Source organism: Cebidichthys violaceus, unplaced genomic scaffold (assembly GCF_023349555.1).
Source record: "Cebidichthys violaceus isolate CVI_PGR_0920_01 unplaced genomic scaffold, fCebVio1.0.p SCAF_40, whole genome shotgun sequence".
In the NCBI taxonomy this organism is placed as follows: Eukaryota; Metazoa; Chordata; class Actinopteri; order Perciformes; family Stichaeidae; genus Cebidichthys; species Cebidichthys violaceus.
The window spans coordinates 2414222-2433669 of record NW_027176595.1 but is presented as its reverse complement, the minus strand read 5'-3'; the positions used below and the strand labels follow the sequence as shown (position 1 = coordinate 2433669).

The 19448-nt window shown below is 41.9% G+C and overlaps 2 protein-coding genes across 2 annotated transcripts; one reads left to right on the top strand and one right to left on the bottom strand.

Moving 5' to 3' along the window:
* Positions 1-909: 909 nt before the first annotated feature.
* On the bottom strand, positions 910-5689 carry ubfd1 (ubiquitin family domain containing 1). The gene is made up of 7 exons (XM_068728038.1): positions 5575-5689; positions 4194-4460; positions 3908-4116; positions 3762-3827; positions 3556-3661; positions 3328-3410; positions 910-1324 (listed from the first exon to the last, which is right to left on the bottom strand). The coding sequence occupies exons 1-7, from the start codon at positions 5588-5590 to the stop codon at positions 1214-1216; spliced, it is 858 nt and encodes a 285-aa protein (XP_068584139.1). The 5' UTR covers positions 5591-5689; the 3' UTR covers positions 910-1213.
* Positions 5690-9899: 4210 nt separating this feature from the next.
* Positions 9900-18588, top strand: LOC137885578 (UNC93-like protein MFSD11). Its single transcript, XM_068727878.1, has 13 exons — positions 9900-10335; positions 10843-10898; positions 11023-11130; positions 11210-11289; positions 12263-12359; positions 13607-13665; positions 13846-13990; positions 14733-14782; positions 16147-16212; positions 16301-16426; positions 16516-16690; positions 16800-16935; positions 17628-18588. Exons 1-13 carry the CDS (start codon positions 10222-10224, stop codon positions 17778-17780), a joined length of 1365 nt encoding a protein of 454 aa, XP_068583979.1. The 5' UTR covers positions 9900-10221; the 3' UTR covers positions 17781-18588.
* The last annotated feature ends 860 nt before the right edge of the window (positions 18589-19448 follow it).

Below are 19448 nucleotides of genomic sequence, written 5' to 3'. Positions count from 1 at the left end.
GGCTTATAAATACTAGAACCTCAAACAGTTCTGACCTTTCTGGTCATTTTTAAACTTTATATGAAATGCAAGTTGCTACACATGGCTTTGCATTTTGACTTCTTATTATATTTTGACTTTAATGCATTCATTTCTATTAGAATGGGTACGAGCTCAAAAGGTTTGTGGTCTAACTCCATGTGTTTAGAGAAATAGGAACACTGTTGTTATTCACCATCGGTCTCAGCAAACTCAGCCTCAATAGTGCTGTGACCCGCAAATTATGACTTTGACTAATGTTGAAGTATTGGTAGGAAACGTAAACATTATTTCACTTTGATGAATACTGCTGTAAACAGTGCTTTACAAAGAAAGCACAACGATGCTTTAATTGTTTAAAATACACGGCTGTTTATTGATTTCATTCCATCTTATAATAAATCCTGCAAGTTGTGAAAATAACTGATCCGTGAATTTGTCACATTAATTTTACTCGCCCCCGGTAAAGACCGGGGAATAAATAATTTAATAAAGCCTTTCTACTTCCCTCAGTTCAGAGGGGTTCTGCTGAGTAAAACCCTTCATGTGGGGACATGGAAACACAGTTTCATGGTCTGAGACCAAGCGTTTGGGTCATCGTACTACAAGCTGCGTTTGATATTTAACCCAAACACCAGGAATCACACAGCAGAACTGGAAACACAGAGAAACTCGACAGGAAGATATGCTGCAGTCTGCAAAGGAACTGGAGATAAACTATTCAGAAAGACAACAACCTTTTTAAAGCCAATGTTAAGGTGCTCGGGGGGGGGGGGGGGCAGATCCAGACCTAAATCTGATCCACATGTAGCGTCAAGACCTGTTGCTGTTCACTCGTAGACCTTCGTCAAACTAGACGCGTGGTTCCTAACAAAGTGAATAAAACACAAATGTATTTCATTAAATAAGTTTTATTTCTTTAAGAATAACTGAAGAAAAGTGTTAGCAATTTCTGTACAATTGTTTCATCATTTTCCCTTGGATTTGCTGAAAACCTTGAATGATCATCAGGGCTGAGAGTTGTTACGCTGCCACATAGTGCACTTTTAACCTAAAAACAATATGATTAGTCCACAGGCATCCGTCCGGTTCCTTTGAATGTATTCCAAGAAGTTCCTCAAGCCGTTCCGTTGACTCCAGTTTCCGTGTTTCATTGGCTTCCTCCTCTCAAGCCCAGTTCACAAAAAGAGGCACATTAGAAATACTGCCATTTTCCAAGGACTGTGTCTTTGATTGCATCAACAAACTGCGTGGGCACCCAGTAGACCCAATATTGAGACGCTTCTGTTGGACCCAACTGAAAAGCCTACAGAGAGGGGGAGAAGAAAAAAAAATGATAAGCACGTTAAAATATTTTTACAAATATCACATATTCTACTAAATAAACTGTTTTAGATGCAAATCAAAACCACATCCGGACACATTAAATAAGATTTAAATATCTAAATAATATAACTGAAGCATAATGCTTTTAAATAAATCAACATCCAAAGACCTGATAGCTGTTTAATATACTGCCTCCCAGTACATTACAGCCCACTTAATCACTCCAAAATAAAACAATAATACATTAATGTATTACTGCATACCTGCTCCCTTTTAACCTCAGGAGGTAAAGTAAACCGGGAGGATCACTCATTTAAAAGCCCTCGTCTCCTCCTCTCTCGTCTCCTCCTCCTCCTCATACATCATCAACTCCTCAGTGATGCAGCAGCGAGCAGCTGGAGTCAAATTTCATTCTTGTGCCAAAACACTGCGCTCTGAAGATGAATCCAGTGTTCATCCCGTGATCCACATCGTGGAAGACAGCTCAAGTGTACGGGGGATGAACTCCCACGCGTTGCATTGGCTACACACAGTAAACCTCGACACACAGTAAACCTCGACTAAACAGTAAACCTCGACTAAACAGTAAACCTCGACACACAGTAAACCTCGACTAAACAGTAAACCTCGAAACACAGTAAGCCTCGACGAAACAGGAAGCGAGGAAATGACCTCAGAACTTCCCTCATGCAGCGGTTTAGACGTTCATAGTCAGCGTTATTGCTTAGATCCACTTGTGGCCGACTGCCACGACATTCACTGCATTCTGCTGTCGGTTCCTTCTGCCTTTTAAATGTATCACCGCTTTTCTTGTTTACTTCCCATTAATCAAAACATCCAAGGTCTAAAGCGCATCAGCTGTTCAAGCCGTCAGAACCGTCCACCGGGCTTCACCGCCTTCTCCTAAAATGCAGATATCCTCTGCATCAGCACCGCTGTGACGCTCTGTTTGTCGACATCTTGATCTCCGATTCAATTAAGTCACTTGTTCTGGGATTTCTACTTTCTGACAAAGAAGGAACACAAGTGCCTTCAGACAGAAAAGGTTAATCTAGAGAAAGCGCTGACATTTCCCGCTCCGCTGCAGAGCCCCGAACAGCAACCGGTGACCTCCATCGCTCCGACGCTCCGACGCTCACACACCAGTGACTCCACGCTCGCGTCCGCCTCGGAGCATTTGGCATCAACAGCTTCATGTAAAAACAGACCTCCGGTGAGCCGACACGGAGCCAGGGTTTACATGTTGGATAGTTAAAACTCTCCGCCTTCATTTGACGGTTTCAAGCTTGAAATGTGTCTAAAGACAGGAACGAGTGATATCGCGCTGACGGCTGACTGAAGCGTCTGGTTGATTTTGACACTTTTTAGATCTTTTTTCTTCAATCATTTACCCACGACGGGTTGTATTTCTTACAAGCGGCACACATGGGTACCTCGCTCAAATCACGCGAAAATTCAATATGGTATCTATCAGGTTTAGTCCTTGCTGTGCATTGTGTAGAACAACACATCCGCTCCTTTAAAACACTGACATCTGTAGGGCCTGGGTCCATATAGCGTCTATTAGAGAGAGTAGCCTGGGGAAACAGCGTCTCTTCTCTGAGCACTCTGCCTTTTCTTTGAGAAGTTGAAAATCTCTGAACTTTTCAGAAAAGCGTCATTTTTAGAAAAATGGGAGGAGACGCTTGTTGTCTATCCTGAGCTTTAAATGTCAGACCAACACTTGTGTAACAAAGAAGAAAAAAAGACCATTTTGCGGGAGCAGACGGGCCGGGGCGGACGCTGAGCTTTTACGGCCGTTAAGCCTCCGACAGATGGTCCTCCTTGCTCTAACGCTACGGCTGTCAGACCGAGTCTATCGTACGGCGGTGGGTAGAGCGACGATATGATGTCGAGATACTGTTGTCGTAGAAACAAAACAGGATGGAGCACTGCTCGGCCACCACAGCGCCGCCGCTAAGTGTGCCGCGTCGGCCCTCTCACCATCATGTTGTAGTCCTCGTGGCCTTCGATGGGTTCAGTCACTACGTTTTTAATGGAGCCCATCGGGACTTTCTCCGTTCTCTCTGCAGAGAGGAACACACACACACACACACACACACACACACACACACACACACACACACACACACACAAATGAAGGAGTTACAGTCGTTAGTATCTCTGTGTTCAAAGTGAATTCTGCAGGAATGAGGCCAGCTGTGATCTCACCCTTTGTTCCGATCCACAGCTGATCCTGCTCCAGTTTGAATGTGAGTCGAACTTTTCCTCCGGACTTGTTGAACATTCCAGATAAAGGCACCGTTGGTAATCGCTCCTGTCAGCAAGAGGAACGGCGGTTAGCCTATGTTGTCCGGCAGTGACATCATAGAATACAAACACAAGCAGGGAGCACCCCTCCCTTCGTCTCCTCTCACCTTTGTTCCTTTAACAGATGCCATGATGTCATCAGGTTTACCTTTGTCCAAAACCTTCCTGTGTTGCTGGAATAACAGTGCCGGATTAATAACGCAGAACTCCACAAATATCGGACTCGGTTCTGCAGAGCGGCCGTTGCTCTTACCTTTTGCCTGCATAAAGGCTCCTTCTTGTTTTCCTCAGCTTTCACTTCCTGCTGGACGACCTCTTTGGGCGTATTCACAGCTAATACATCATTTATTGTAGATCCTACCACCATGATTTTCGCACCGTTCGTGATCTTTATTTCACGTAGCGTTTTGTCCTCTGGAAGCAGTCCTTTGTACATCACTTTCTGCATTGCAGGTGGAAGACCTGGGAAAGACACAAGAGAGAGCCTTAGAATCACTGTGAACAGCCAGCACGACGTCTACCTGAAGGCGCGCTCCTACCGGTGAGTGAGTGGATCCTCTCTTTGAGTTGGGCTCCGGTGTTATCGACAGGAATCTTCAGATCGTATTTGTTCTTGTTCCAGATGATCTTCAGGTCCACCTTCTCCTGCTCGTCGTCCGCGTCGTCCCCGTTGCTAATACTAGAGTCCTGAGTTGTGGCGTCTCCTGCGTCCGTGTGAGTTTCCGTGTCACCTTTTTCAGCTTCCTCGCCTGGTTGTTCGGCTTCTTCTGGCTTCGCCTCGGTTTCCATTATGACTTCTTCACTTCCTGGAAGAGCAGGAACACAATTGATTTGGGATCTAGGGACACACATCTGGAAGGTCCTACTTGTGGACATGCAGTCTACAAAACACTGGCTCCTAGCGGCTCTTTTTGTTTTTAGTTACAAGGAAATACGGACAAATGAAGCCAAGTTTCACTTTAGTTTTTGAGACTGAAGTGAAATAAAAAATAAATAATGAAATGAATGTCTGAACCTGGATGGCTCACCAGAAATAAAATAAAATAATCTTGGTGGAAACCCAGCTCTCCTATTGTTTACAATCACATTCCACAGTAGGTCTATCATTTTAAAATCTACCAAGTCTCTTAACTTTAGATCCTTTAATTTAATAAACTGTGAGTTATTAATAAGTAGTTTATTTACAGTTATCGTGGTTCTCTTTCGAAGAAAAACATCCATATAATTGTTTCATAACCATGTCCCAATTCTTCCCCAGAATAAGGAGCTATAGTGTGTAAATGGAACTGAAAGTAAACTGTTACATACTGAAGTCTAGTTTCGCTTTTTCTTTCTCTCTCTCTCTCTCTCTCTCTCTCTCTCGTAGTTTTTCTAGCTCTTTCCATCGCTGTGTTTTTCTTCCCAGCGATTCTAACGTGCGTCTTACGTGACAGGACAAAATAAAACCTCCACAGACGCGGTTCGTGCCCTAAAAACCACGTAACGTTAACGGTTATTAACGGAAACCCAGCTCTCGTAACACGGCTGGCCTTACTGGTCACTACACCGGTGACGTTAACGTAACAAACTGTTTGTTGCTACTTCGTCGTTACCATTCCTAACCCCTAACCATGTTTAGTTAGCTTCTTCAAAAGCAAAAGTTAAGCCAACCTAACACAGGTTAAATCTTCTGATATTAACTTTAGTCCTCCACAAATCTAGCTACATCTGACTGCTGCTAGCAATCGTTAACGTTAGCTAGCTACAGCACTGGAGAACATTTAAAGAATAACGTTATAGAGAGACATACATTTACACTACACCGCATTAACAGCGACGTGTATTAACGTGCCAATTACTAACATATGTTATTCCATAAACAATGTTGAGACTCAATGTAAAGATATGAAGGAAATACTGCTGTATGTTCTCAATACCCACCAGCCTGGGTCGCCATGATGATTGTGTACAATCTGTTGTACGTTGAGCCAAAGAGAGCACAGAGAGCAGGAGGATGTGTGATATTCAGAGAGTAGACATCGACGACAACTAAAGTTGCGTTAAAGCGAACATTTACGTGTGACAGCTTATCAAATCGAAGAAGGAGCAATACATTTTTAAAATGCCATAACAAGCATAGCTATGGCAACGGTTGCAACGTTTAAACGTGTTGTAGTTTGAGTTAGCCGGTGGACAGGAATGTATAATGAAAATGCGCATGCGCCTTCGAAAATAACTACAAATAAAGTTGTATTTAGACAAAAGCGGTTCTATGTCAAATAATGTATAGAGCAAAAGTTGTTTAATCAATTAAGCTTGTTGTAAAACGAAGAATGTCGCTGCGTAACGTAGCCACAAAGGCCTACGGGATTTTTGTTTACCAACACGGAAGTGGCAGAGAGTGAAACCTCTCGCTTTGCTAAACGTCTTTGTTTTCGTGGCAGCAAACGCAGACAACGAGAGGTGGCACTCCACTCAATGGCTATTGGATCCTGTTTTTCTTCTTCCTTTATATTGTACGACGTTTGAGATTTCAAATTATGCATTATCGCCAACTATTGGAATCTATGAAACATCTCCAACTATGAGAAAATACATTCGAACCCCCGTTCCCCTTCCCAAGCCTTGACACAACAACCTGTTTGTGGGAGAAATAGACCAAAAATAAGGATCCATTACGCAGGTTGAACTAATTCAGGTGCACGTGGGAAATGCAGGCATGTGATTAATTCGTTTTTGAATGAGTTCTATGAGCTTGGTCTGAGACTGAAATTGATATAATAAAAACACACTGAAATTTACATGATTGACTTTGGTTTTAATAATTGTGAATCATTTAGTGTAAGAGTGCCTTAGAAATATAACGTCTCTTAACATTACACACTGTGCAATGGAGACAGTAACCAGTGGTGGAAGAAGTAGTCAGATCTTCTGGCAGTACCACTGTGTAGAAATACTTAAAAAGAGTGACAATGCATCAAATACATTTAAAGTACCAAAAGTAAAAGTCCTCCTTAAACTGAATGATCCATTTCAAAATAATGTATATTTTATAAGCCCATTGCAAAGCGGTAATTATAATATATATTGTTCGGGGGACAGAATCACTGACTTCTTTAATATTTACATTACTTATAGCTGATAAAGGTGGGGCTTTTATTTGACTATATTTACTCTAGACATCAGTATGAAGAAGGGAGGCTTCGTTTTCTATGTTCATGAGGTGAGGCAATTCATTTTTAGAAGATTTCAATAGCAGGACAGCCATTTCTCATGATTATTTAATAAAAAATGCATCAGGTTCCCTCGAGAACCCATTTGGATGATTTTGTAAACAAGCATGGGGACTCGGGGATTGAATTTGTAAGATAATTGAAGTCATGTATGGAAGGATATGCCCCCTGAATGATAATTATACCAATATCTGTGAGTTGTAAAGCTGTGGTTGACTATTGAGTGCCGTCAGACCTGTGACTTCTTTTGAAGTATTAAATGTCTTAGTTATTGGCGACGGCTGCAATCTAAGGGCACCAGAATTAGGGACAGAAAGCCAGAACATTCCACCGACTTTCGACATGAACTTCCCCTTAAACTTTGTCAAGTGGTGGATTTAACAAGCGTAAAGGAGCACAGGTCTGCTTGGTGGCGGCGCAAACAGAGCACTGGTTTCTCCTCCTTGTTATTGCTGCACTGATTCAGTAACAGATTGAGTTCACCTGTGTCTCGTTGACTCCAAACAGCACAGGTGAGCCCGTGGCTCGTCCCAGAGCTCATCAGGGTTGTCGCAGACATGGGGTCCATCCCAAGTCTCTTAATTGCATCCCCGTTTCGCTCACTTGGGTCCTTTCCTTGCGTGTTAGTCCCTCCCACCAGGGATGCATGGAGAGATGCAAGGAAACCATGCGAGGAGAGAGGAAATGACAATTAAGAGACTTGGGATGTACCCATGGAAGACTTTCAGCAATTAGCTCCAAATCAAGTCATTACGTTTGCAAACTGAATGGATCTAATTTGAGTAAGATGCAGAGTTCCAGATCCCTCGTAAAATGTCTAATAAAAAAAAGAAACTAAACCTAAAAAAACAAATAAAAGGGTGATTATGTTGTAGCCCCTCAGTACAATAACTGAATTACTTTAGCAAAAGAGAAAGTCAGCAGGACTTCTAGGTTATATAGTACTGTAGTTGTTTGATTAAAGTCAACCGTTATTCAAAAAGGACGTTTTATTTTTTAACAAACAAACTATATTGGAATGGGGATTTGAAATAATGGTTACAGTAAAGATGAAAATGTGTTCGTGAATCGTTCAATCGTGTAGAAAAGAAGACATTCGTAGAGGTTTTCAGCCAGCATGTGTTTGACAGAAGATACAGATTCTATGAAAGGTGTTTTCAAAGAGGTCAGGTGCAAACTTGAAGACAATTCAAACATCAAATCCCTGGAGATTTTGCCCCCCCCCCAAAAAATAAATTGGTTCCGAGGCAACTTTTGAAAATACCAATTGAGGTGCTGGGGCTCTCGATGGTAATCCTGTGTTTGGGTTTTCTGAGGTAATTTATAGACGGGAGAGACACTTTAAAGGTCTTCTTTTTTTCCTGAACAGTGATACTTCAGATTTTGATAAAAAGGTATCATAAAGAAGAATGTAAAACAAAAAATGTAATAGAGAGCCAAATCCTAAAGGGGGATATTGTGTAATTGGGCCCGTTAATAAGGATCTGGCTAATTAGTTCAAATAGCTAGAGCAAAACTGACAAAACCAATACTGAAAATCACCCATTATTTTGTATTTTGTGTGAATAATACAATGTTTTGAATCTGGTAGAATGCCAACTATGTGGTCTAATTATCTCAATACCAAAACCCACGGTGTGGACACAAGGATGCCATTAGATGCAGAGGGATCAGCCTAATGAGCACAGTCTACTAACTGCACTCTGCTCTACTTAATGAGAGGCTCATGTTGCATGTTGAGAGGGAAGGCCTCCTTGTGGAGGAGCAACACTGGTTTCATAAATCCAGGTCATGTCTTGAGCATGTCTGTCATTATCAACAATTACAACAAATACAAATAAGTCAACACATTAACGTTTTACTGACTTTTAGAAATCTTTTTGCATGACCATTATAGAAATTGAAGCTATAGACTTATTAAATATGAGGTATCAGTAGGATTATATAGAGCCATACAGGCTCTCTAATGATCCCATAGTGTGTGTGTGATTAAATACGTTAGTGTTACACAAACTAGTTCTCATCTTCATCAGGGGAAACAGAGGATGCTTTGTTCCCCACATTATTTGCTATTCATATTGATGATTTGTCTTTAAACATTAAAGCTTTGCATTGTGGAGTGATGTAAGAGAAATTAAGTATTCTTTTCTTTGCAGATGACAACTGCTTTTTCTGTCACCATCTGAAGAATAACTGCAACAAATGCTCTCATACAATAATGATGATGTTACTGCATAAATAAGAAGACTGAAATAATTCATTTCAGGGTTTTGTCTTCTGCACGTAGCAATTAAATATGACAAAGGCTCACTGAAGATGAAGTTGTTTTTTTCTATTTCGATGAACGCATGGATTTCAGAAAAGGTGTCATGGTTCTTGCTGATTCAGCAGGAAGAGCCGTGGGAGGAATCATTGGTAAAAGTACACAGAATATAGTAGTACTTTTAAATACATTTTTGCTCTGACATGAATTACCGAAAGATGTACATTTTGTAAAAAAAAAATATAAAAAATATTTATCATGACACAGAAATAAAAATAAACTAACTATATACTGCAGAATAGTTTAGGAAATTTAAGGGATCAATAAAGTCTTATACTAGATGTGTAATACATCATTATTTGTTGATCATATTTTGTATTATCAATCTGAATCTGCTAAGTAACTAGTAACTAAAGGTATCACAATAAGAAGTAGTGTAAAAACTATGTGTATTTTTTAATAGTGGAGTAGAAGTATGAAGAAGCAGAAAAGTACAAGTACCTCAAAAGTATAAGCCAGTATAGGCTACTTGAGTACAAGTTGGCCGACAATAACATCTCCTCTGTCAAAGGACTGGTTCGCTTCTCATGAATATTCCTCCTGCATACCTCTGGAAGGCAGCAAAGCTAAATGAGTGGAAATGACCGCAAATTACACAAGAAGAAGAAGAAGCAGGAGAGGAGAGAGAGAGAGAGAGAGAGAGAGAGAGAGAGAGAGAGAGAGAGAAAGAGAGAGAGAGAGAGAGAGAGAGAGAGAGGGGGGGGGGGGGGGGGAGACACGGACGTAGAAGTCGTAGAAGGGCAAGGAAGACTGCAAAACTGCCTTAAATTAAAGTCACAAGTTGTCATGCGTCTATGATAAATAGGCTGCTTATGATAGAAGGGAAGTGGCCTATAACAGGGCTACATTGTTGCTCTCTGTGTCCCACACTGCACCACACTGTTACCAAACAGTTAGTAACGTCGACTTTAGTCCGCGCGACTTTGTTCAAATGGATTTGGCCGAGTTGTTGATGAATCCGCGTGGGAGTCTCTGCTAGACGAGCAGTTCAAATGAGTCGACAGCGCAACATTAGCAGCACGTTTAAAATGCATGACGAGTAAATACAACAACACCATGGCAGACAGAAGGACGTTCAACGTAGTGATTTTGGGTGTCGGATTTTTGTTCATTTTCACCGCCTTCACCACCTGTGGGAACATTGAAGTAAGTTCCACTTTATTACTTTATCACTGCTTTAGTACACATCCAAACCTGCGTTTATTAAAGGTCACATGTTGCCTCTAAAAGCTGATTTTCTGAAGCAGACACTGAGCTGAGTTGGAACATATTTATTGTCTCATAACACTGTTGAGATGTTCCCATTGTGCTTTTACACACATGTGTAACTGTTAGAATTAGAAATATATTTCGGTAAATAATCTTCAGTGTAGGCCCCCTTTTGTATAACGTATCCCTAATAACTATATCTTTATGTAGATCACAATAAACCATAAACGACTGCTTCTGCTTCTGAACACACATTTTGTTATTAACACTTTGAAACCGGCAGCTGTCTAATGCGCAGGAGGAAACACAAGCCAGCGTCTGGCGCACCTCGTGCTTCCAATTGTCTTCAATGGTCAGAGAAATGATCAAACCGGATGAATGAATTAAGGACACGTGACCCCATCTCGTTCCAGTCCTAACCCGGCGCTTTCATCTCATTTTCAGCAAACTGTGGTGAAAAGCCTGCGGAATGATACCTTCAGCGGGAGCGGGTACCACAGGTAGGTCAGCCAGGTTCACGTCCTCACCTCAGGATGCAGAACAAGACGTTCATTGGATGAAAGTAAAACTTGATCGCTGATCCTCTCCTCTCTCCCCCCCCCCCCCTCCCTCCCTCACTCACAGTCTCGGAATCATCTACGGGGTCTTTTCATTCGCCAACTTACTTGCCCCAGCAGTCGTTGCAGTAATCGGGCCGAAGATGACCATGTTTCTGAGTGGCCTACTTTACAGGTAAACGTCGTCATGGTAGCTTAATACAGGAGGTTGACAGAGAAGTTGCTCATTGCTGTTCTTCGTGCTTCCTCTGCAGTGGGTACATCGCCGTGTTCATCATCCCTTCAACATGGTCCTTTTACCTGACCTCTGTGCTCATCGGCATAGGAGCGGCCAGTGAGTTCCTTTCGACGGATTGGTTTTTGAATTATGGTCTCAAATAATAACGCTTGCGTCATAATGCAGATTAGAGTTGAGGCGGTGATCAGTAAACATTAAAGGAATGAATTGGAGCAAATTACAGTCATTTAAGACCAACTCTCTTTTGGTTCAGGAGCTTTTTTATTCTCCCCATATAGCTTATGATGCAGACCTGAAACCTGGGTTATAATGTCAAGAGAGATTAATTAATTTATTCTATTTGTATTAATATTAATTGGTTATTTTCCCCATTAATTGTTTAGTCTATAAAATGCCAGAAAATAGTGAAAAATGCTCATTATAATTCCCGAAGACTACAGATACGACAAAGAAAGGCATCAAATCCTCACATTTGAGAAATGATTTGGGATTTTTGCCTGAATAATGAGAGAAACAATGAGTCAATTATCAAATATTGGTTCATCAACTAATCATTTCAGTTCTAGCCTACATACTGAATACGTTTACATAAAAAGTACCCACAAGTACTTGTGTTATTTTGCAGCCTATTCAAGCTCAGTTTCTGTGTTCAAAAATAGTGTTTAATCATTCCTACGGGGATTATCATGACTGGGATGTGTTGCTGCGTATACACAGTGCATCCCAAATCAGCCCTTGAATGGGTTCGGAGTTGTTTCTGCAAATAAATAGTGTGTGCAGCACTTTGAGCTCGCACGCTTCGAGATGTTAGTGGAAACACTGAGAAAGCAGCTCTCAAGCTCAGCATTTACTGGGAAAAAAAATGAGGAAAAAATGATCTGGGCCTGTTTATAAATTCAGCCTCAAATCATCGCTCTAGTGATGAATTTTCATCATGTCCCGGGGTGACTGTGTGGTTAGACGCATTACTTGCCGACACAGACGGATCATATTTCACTCCGTGTGGGCAATTAACCGACTGGTTCCATTTCTTTTTCTCTCCCCCCAAAATGACCTCACTTCCCCACAGTGCTCTGGACAGCTCAAGGACACTTCCTGGTGGAAAACTCAGAGGCTTCCACCATCAACAGGAACACCGGGATGTTCTGGGCTCTGCTGCAGTGCAGGTATGCAGCTGCTGACACAGTTACACTCCAGTCTTCAGCTTTTTAATATTCTAATTTCAAACATTTTAATACTTGTATCGTGCTGTTATGCCGTTCTCTGAAAAACGAGGCCCTGCTAATTTGCTTCCCAAAGCAACCCAAGGTTGCAAATAACGTAGCGTGCGTTATATAATATCACATTCAGTGCATAACACACAATTCATCACAATGTTTTGTCATGTTTTCTTCCTCTTTTTGTTTGATGCAACTATTTCAGTTGATCAAAGACGAAGCAGGCAGAATCCTGTCAGGCCTGTATTTTTAGCCTGACAGGATATTACTGTATGCTTCATTTTAAAATATGTTTAATAAATCCTGTTACAAATTGCCATATCTGTCAGTGAGTCATTGTTTTCTCTGCACAATGTGAAAACAGCCAAAAACCTCTTTAAACAGAGGTCTGCAGGTGAGAGTTTTGGCCTTTTTTTTTTTTATTTTTTTTTTTTAATCTCTTGCATTCGCCCCACTGCTCTTGCACACTGGCTCTGACAACTAATTTGTATTTGTTAAAATATGCAAATTGAATTAGTATAATAATTACATTGGCTGTCATCTGCTCCAAAGCTGACAACAGAGCAACGCTAATCTGCCTCTGCAGCGGCGATCCCTGCCACGGTAAACTTCTGAATCGGTTCTTCACCGGCTGCCGACACACACACACACACACACACACACGCACACACACACACACACACACGCACACACACACACACACACACACAACACGCACAACATGCAGTTACTGTTGTCTTTTACGAAGAAGCCCCGTTCAACCCCGCCGAGGCTTTGGGACAGACTAATTACTCATCAACATTTTTAGTTTAGGTGAAAATGTAATTAAAGACAGAAATAGATCACAGTGTTTTCATAGGACTGCCCTGTTCACCATGAAAGGCAGATAAACAGCTCAGAAAGAAGAAGAAGAAGGACGCCTCTTCAAAGGAGGAAATGCAGATGATTGGGTTTAGAAAGGCAGCGCGCGAACCCTAAAAAAAAAAAAAAAAAAAGTCCTCTCTTTGTAATCTTTTTCTGTCAAACACGATTTCTCAGGCGACGTTGTTTTTATTGACGCTGACAAGGCTTTTGTCAAATTACTCAAAAGAGTTTAAAAATAAGTCAAGTGAGGCATAGAACAATGGAAGCTTTTTTTTTGTTGTATCTGTGTCTGTCTTGATTCACCTGCTTTACTTTTTTTTTTTTTTTTACAGCATGCTATTTGGCAATCTTTACATTTACTTAGACTGGAACGGAAGGACAGAGATATCAGGTAGGGTTGTACTCCAGTAAGTACTGCCGTGAATACAATAACCCTTGCATGATGATGAAAGCAAAATACCAAGAGGATTAAATGACTGATTGGCTATTTCTGAATATGCTCCTAGCTTAATGTTGTTAATATATCTCGTGTCTTTTAATTAAGCGGTTTATTTTAATCTTCATCCCTCAGACGGCAGCAGGAAGACCATTTTTCTGTCCCTGCTGGTCTCCTCCGTACTCGGCACGCTCAGCTTCCTGGTGTTGAGAAAGAGCCGACACGAAGAGGAGCTGCTCTCCGAAGAGGAAGGGCAGTCGCTGCTCTCCACTCGCGTGATGTAAACGAACACCCTAGACATAATCGCAGCTTTTTTATACACCGTAGTCAAAATCACTCGGAATATATTAAACTCGTCTGAAACCGCTGTTGAAAAATAAAGGACAAGGAGGGTACGAACCTCAAGTGATGAATAAAAAGGGGGGGAAAGAGCAGACTGTTTCATGCAGTTGACCATGTTAAACCATAACTATAAAAGACATATTCTCAAATAACCCATCAAGGTTTGTCAAGATGACTCACCGCTGCAGTTCTGCCGGAGTTCTAAATCACTCTCGTCCTTCACCAAAAAATGCCCTACCCCCCCCCCCCCCCCCCCCCCCCCCCCCCCCCCCCCCCCCCCCTTTGCGGATCATTTAAATTTTGACACAGTGGAGCCTAATCACCGCACTCCATATGAGTAGGAGCGCAATCAGGCAGATCTTGTGTCGGCCGGGGACGGAGAGACTTTCTCTTTGAGAGCGACGGCGGTCAAAGGCTTTTAACAGCGTGTCAACTTGTAAAGGCTTTGACTCTGAAGAAAGATGGACTTAACACACGATCGGCAGACGTAATTAGACTGGCGTCAGTAGATCCTGTAAGCCTTCTAGATTTTCGGGAATCGAGTGTCTTGGATTTTGAAATCACTTCACCCGTTCGTCACTTGATTGAGGCTATGTCATAGTTTGTGTGTGCAGCTTGCTCGTATTTATTCATTTCAACTTTGTCAAAGTTCATATTGGTTTATTCTCCGTTTTTTTTAGATACAAGCACAGAGCAAACACCGCCATGCAGGATGCCAAGTCAGAATTCAGTAAGCTGTATTATTTACAAATATATATATATATATATGTATGGATACACGATTTCTTTTTACCATTTTTATGTCTATTTGTGAAGTAGTTTGTGTTTTTGTATCATTCACTTTGAGTATAAAATGGAAAGTAAATTGATTTCCCCGTATTGTTTGACAGAACCTCTAGCGCTCTGCACTTCACTGCTCTTAGTCTGAAACTAGCAGGCAGTTTTGTTTTTCTTCGGGTGAAAATGTCTTTCATGCGGATAAAAATCTCCTTCGCGGTACAAGAGAGCGTAGAGAGAAACGGCCCCGCTCAGATTATATCTGTTTGAGCTGCACTTGCACCCGCCTTCAGTGCAGCCTGAAGTTGTTTGGATGATCAGATTGCTCTTTGTCTGGCGTGTTCGCCTGCCTAAAACCTATCAGGTTTATCGAAGAACGCGCACTGATTCATGTCAAGAGGGCATCCAGGCATGTATAAACAGAGCGAGAGGGACTTCTTCTTTTTAGAGTCTGAATTCTCTTAACCTCCTGGTTGAAATTCTCCCCTGGGTGTTTTCCCACCTGCAGTTAGACGTGGATTTTTTGGCTTAATGAAACAGAATATTTTCCCGTCTTCTATCTGCATTGAACTTACATCTCCAGCGGGTAATGGGGCCTTAACGCCTGAGCTCAATCCGCTCGTTATCATTACATATTCATATCGGTGTATTGTGTTCGCCTGGTGTTCAATCGCCCCAAGTTCTCCCACACAACTTCCTTTCTCCGTTCTCTACACTGGCTCCCTGTAAGAGCTCATCCAGTTTAAGACTCTGGTGCTAGCCTACAGGGCAGTGAAAGGAACAGCTCCTTCCTATCTCCAGGCCACGGTCAAGCCCTACACCCCCGCCCGACCACTTCTCTCTGCTGCCTCGGGGCGATTGGTCACCCCGTCGCTCAGAGGTCCCGGCGGCCGATCGACCCGGTCACAGCTGTTTTCTGTCCTGGCCCCACAGCGGTGGAATGAACTCCCCACTGACGTCAGGACAGCGGAGTCGCTGCCCATCTTTCATCAGGCTGAAGACCCACCTCTTCAGGAAGTGCTACCCTGAGCCTTCCACTTAGCGCTTATTGTATTCATACTAGCTTGTTGCACTTATTGTATTCGTATTACTTATAGCACTAACTGTTTTTCTTGTTTCTGTACTTTGGCTCTGAGTTATGCTCTGCTTCATGCTCTTAGATGCTTGTTTGGAAAAGGAAATGTACTTATGACTTCTGGTGACTAGTAGTTCTTTTGATTACCTATGTTGAATGCACTTATTGTAAGTCGCTTTGGATAAAAGCGTCTGCTAAATGACTGCAATGTAGTGTAATGTAATGTGTTTCCTCCCGTTCAGAAACCATCCTGCAGCTTCTGAAGACTAAAACCATACTGCTCCTGAGTCCCTGCATGGCGTACAGCGGTAAGCATGGAGAATGCGTTACTGCAACACGTATCTAAACCTCCGGTGAAGGCCGGCAGCTGCAGCGCTCCCCTCTTGTTTTCTGCAGGCCTGGAGCTGTCTTTCTACAGCGGCGTGTACGGGACGTGTCTCGGAGCCACCACGCAGTTCGGAGATTCAGCCAAAGGCCTGATCGGGATCTCTGGGATCGTGTTAGGCGTCGGAGAAATCGTGGGTAAGTTAACGTTCCTCTACCAGAGCTGGCTGAGGCGACGGAGGGTCACCGGAGGTCTCTGCATTCGTAAATGCCTTCCTTCTCGTCAGGTGGAGGCTTGTTCGGGTTGTTGTGCAAGAACAATCGCTTCAGACGGACCTCGGTGGTGTTCCTGGGAATGGTCGTCCATTTCGTCGCCGTCTATTTGATCTTCCTCAACATCCCAGATGACGCCCCCGTCGTCTTTGATACCACCACCCAAATTAAACCCTTTCTAGCTCCTAGGTCGGTAGATTTCTCTCACAATTTAACAATGACGAAGAGTGAACGCGGGGGGAAAGGCCGGTTACAATAGTGCTTTGTTTTTTAATCGGAGCTATATTTTCTCTTTTAGTGTGTCCATTGCCCTGCTGTGCAGCTTCCTGCTCGGACTTGGGGACAGCTGTTTCAACACACAACTCTACAGCATACTGGGCTGTGTTTATGCTGAACACAGCACGCCCGCCTTCGCCATCTTCAAATTCATCCAGGTAATCCCGAGTCGACAATTCTCCGGCGTTGTTAGCAGAGCTGTGCAAAGCTGGGTTAAGATGTTGTCTTGTCAAGTGTGAAATAAATTCACCTGAAGCCCCATAAAAAGGAAAAGATGGAGACCCTCACGCGTCTCTTAATCCCCCTTGTTGTCTTTGCTGCAAACATTGGTCAGTAACAAGAAATAAACCCTGGACATTTTATATTCGACTGAAAATAAATTGCATTTTTTTTTTCTTCTCTGTGTAACAGAGAAGAAAAAAAAAATGCAATTTAATTTCAGGCACATGCTCTGTAAACCACTTGTCCTGTTTTCTTTGAGAAAACCAAAAGAGAGAAATTATATTTTATATTTTTTTGACCTCATTTCGATACAGCCAATCATTTAACAATACAATCAAAAAACAATTAACAGATTAAAAAAAAAAATTTGGACTCCAAAAAGGATGACTTTGCACATGAACATAACAGTAATGTAGTATATTAGAACAAATTATTTTTAATAAAAATAATAGGGTCTAATAGAGAGGATGCCATTTGCCGATAGGTCTTTTTCGTCTAATGCACAAATCAAATTAATTACAAAAAAGAAGAAGAAGTCCACAATGAACTTCCTGGCTAACGATTATGGATCGTTGATTATGGATTATGGACGTGCTGGACCTTAACGCCTCGCTCTCTGCTGTGTCAGTCTGTTTTCGCAGCGGTGGCGTTCTTCTACAGCGGCTACCTGCTGCTCAAGTGGCAGCTGCTGCTGATGGTCGTCCTGGGCTTCACCGGAACGCTGTGCTTCTTCACGGTGGAGCGGACGCAGAGCTTCTCTGGAGACGTGCAGGAATACTAGGAGGAGGACGTCTCTGCATCAGCGTCCCATAGTTTTGTGGGAGGAGCTTTATTTTAACACGTTGTAGGTCGTATGGATAACATTCACGCTCTGGATACTTTGAAGTATTGAAAGTTAACATGGTTCAGCTTAGATCGTACTTTGCACCGTCTGCACTAATGACCCGGCACTACACCGCATCATCATCACGATCATTAATCATTAACATTATTTTGTACATGTTTGTCTTACTGTAGGATTTTAAAATAACCACTTTCCTTATCTCGTACTCATTTGCATTGCTTCCGGCTCAAGTTTGTTATTATTGTCATAATAGTTATAAAATATTCTATGTGTCGATTATAGTTTGACAGAATGATTGACAGTTTAACAAAAATAGACGAGAGAACATAACACATTATTATTGTGATGTTTCAGAGACATGTTTAGTAATTAATGCCTGACAATCAATGTTCTTAACTTTGTTTTTGTGAATTTTTTTTTTTTTTTTGCATTTTGTCAATGTTTTCCTCCCAATGTTGTGAACCTTTGATGAATACAGTTTTATGCTTTTCCAGTGATTTAATTCAACATGCTGATAAAAGCTATTTACTGTGTTACGTAGCATTTCGTAGTCAACAGTTCAGATGGTGTAGATGCCAAACACAGTCGAAGGCCTCCGAAAACCACCGACATAGAAGGTTCAAGCAATCAATAAACATGAACGGAGAGGAATATCACCGAGGTCACGCTTATTAAGAGTCAGACAGAAGGAGGGCTGAACTGAGTTTGGAGCAGATTAAATGTTCCTCTCAGAAGGAAAACACAAGGTTTGTTTTTGTTTTTTTTACACCAGCCTGTGTTTCAGATCTAAGTGGATTTCTTTTCTTTGACTCACCTTAAAGTAGCCAGCGTACGTCCGGTTTATTCTAACACGAAACAAGATGAATCTACCGGCTTTCATCCTGATTTGCCAGATTTATTGTAAAATCCACGAGGCCATTAATCAAAAAGAGGAGCGGGAGGAGAGCGTCGGAGAGAGAAAGGCTTACAGGCCCGGAGGTCCCACACTACTTCACTTGTAATTGAGTATTGATCACGTTATAATGAGAGTAAGCAGTTTTTGTGTGATCTTAAGTCAATTGTGCTGCCTACTTGACAACAACAAAGAGCTGACGGGCTAAGTGAAGCGCACTGCGTTTACTCACAGAATTAAACTCCGCCGGGGTTCAAGTTATTACTTTAGATAACCTCGTAAAGGAAAGTAACTAGGTTGGGATAAGTCTATTACCTGAACACCGGCTAATGCATCAGCTGCTCGCTATTCCACAATGTTTCTCAATTGAAAGTAATACATAAAAAAAACCAAAACGTTTTATCTGTAGCACTATCGAGGAAGATGTCAAAACAAGTACATTATTAGCTTTGTGTTATTAAACTGCAGATATGAGAGCAAACACTTTGGCTTTTTAGACACATTTTATGTACATTTGCAGTAAATTCATGTTTGTTTTCGCCACTTTCTCACACTGTACTTACTTTTTCTGTCTCACTCATTTCTCTAAATTAGAGTAAAATGTATTCTAATTTATTCCATTTTCTTGAGCCATTGTGTTAACCCCCCCCCCCCCACACACACACACACACACACACCCCCACAATCCTACAGAACTCTTCCGTTTTATTCCG

Coding starts and splice junctions, on each gene's coding strand:
- ubfd1 (XM_068728038.1), bottom strand. Junction 4,117..4,193: donor GAGGATCCACTCACTCACCG/GTAGGAGCGCGC, acceptor TGTCTTTCCCAG/GTCTTCCACCTGCAATGCAG. Junction 3,662..3,761: donor CATCTGTTAAAGGAACAAAG/GTGAGAGGAGAC, acceptor TCTTGCTGACAG/GAGCGATTACCAACGGTGCC.
- LOC137885578 (XM_068727878.1), top strand. CDS start 10,222: ATGACGAGTAAATACAACAACACCATGGCAGACAGAAGGACGTTCAAC. Junction 12,360..13,606: donor TGGGCTCTGCTGCAGTGCAG/GTATGCAGCTGC, acceptor TTTTTTTTACAG/CATGCTATTTGGCAATCTTT. Junction 16,213..16,300: donor TCCCTGCATGGCGTACAGCG/GTAAGCATGGAG, acceptor TGTTTTCTGCAG/GCCTGGAGCTGTCTTTCTAC.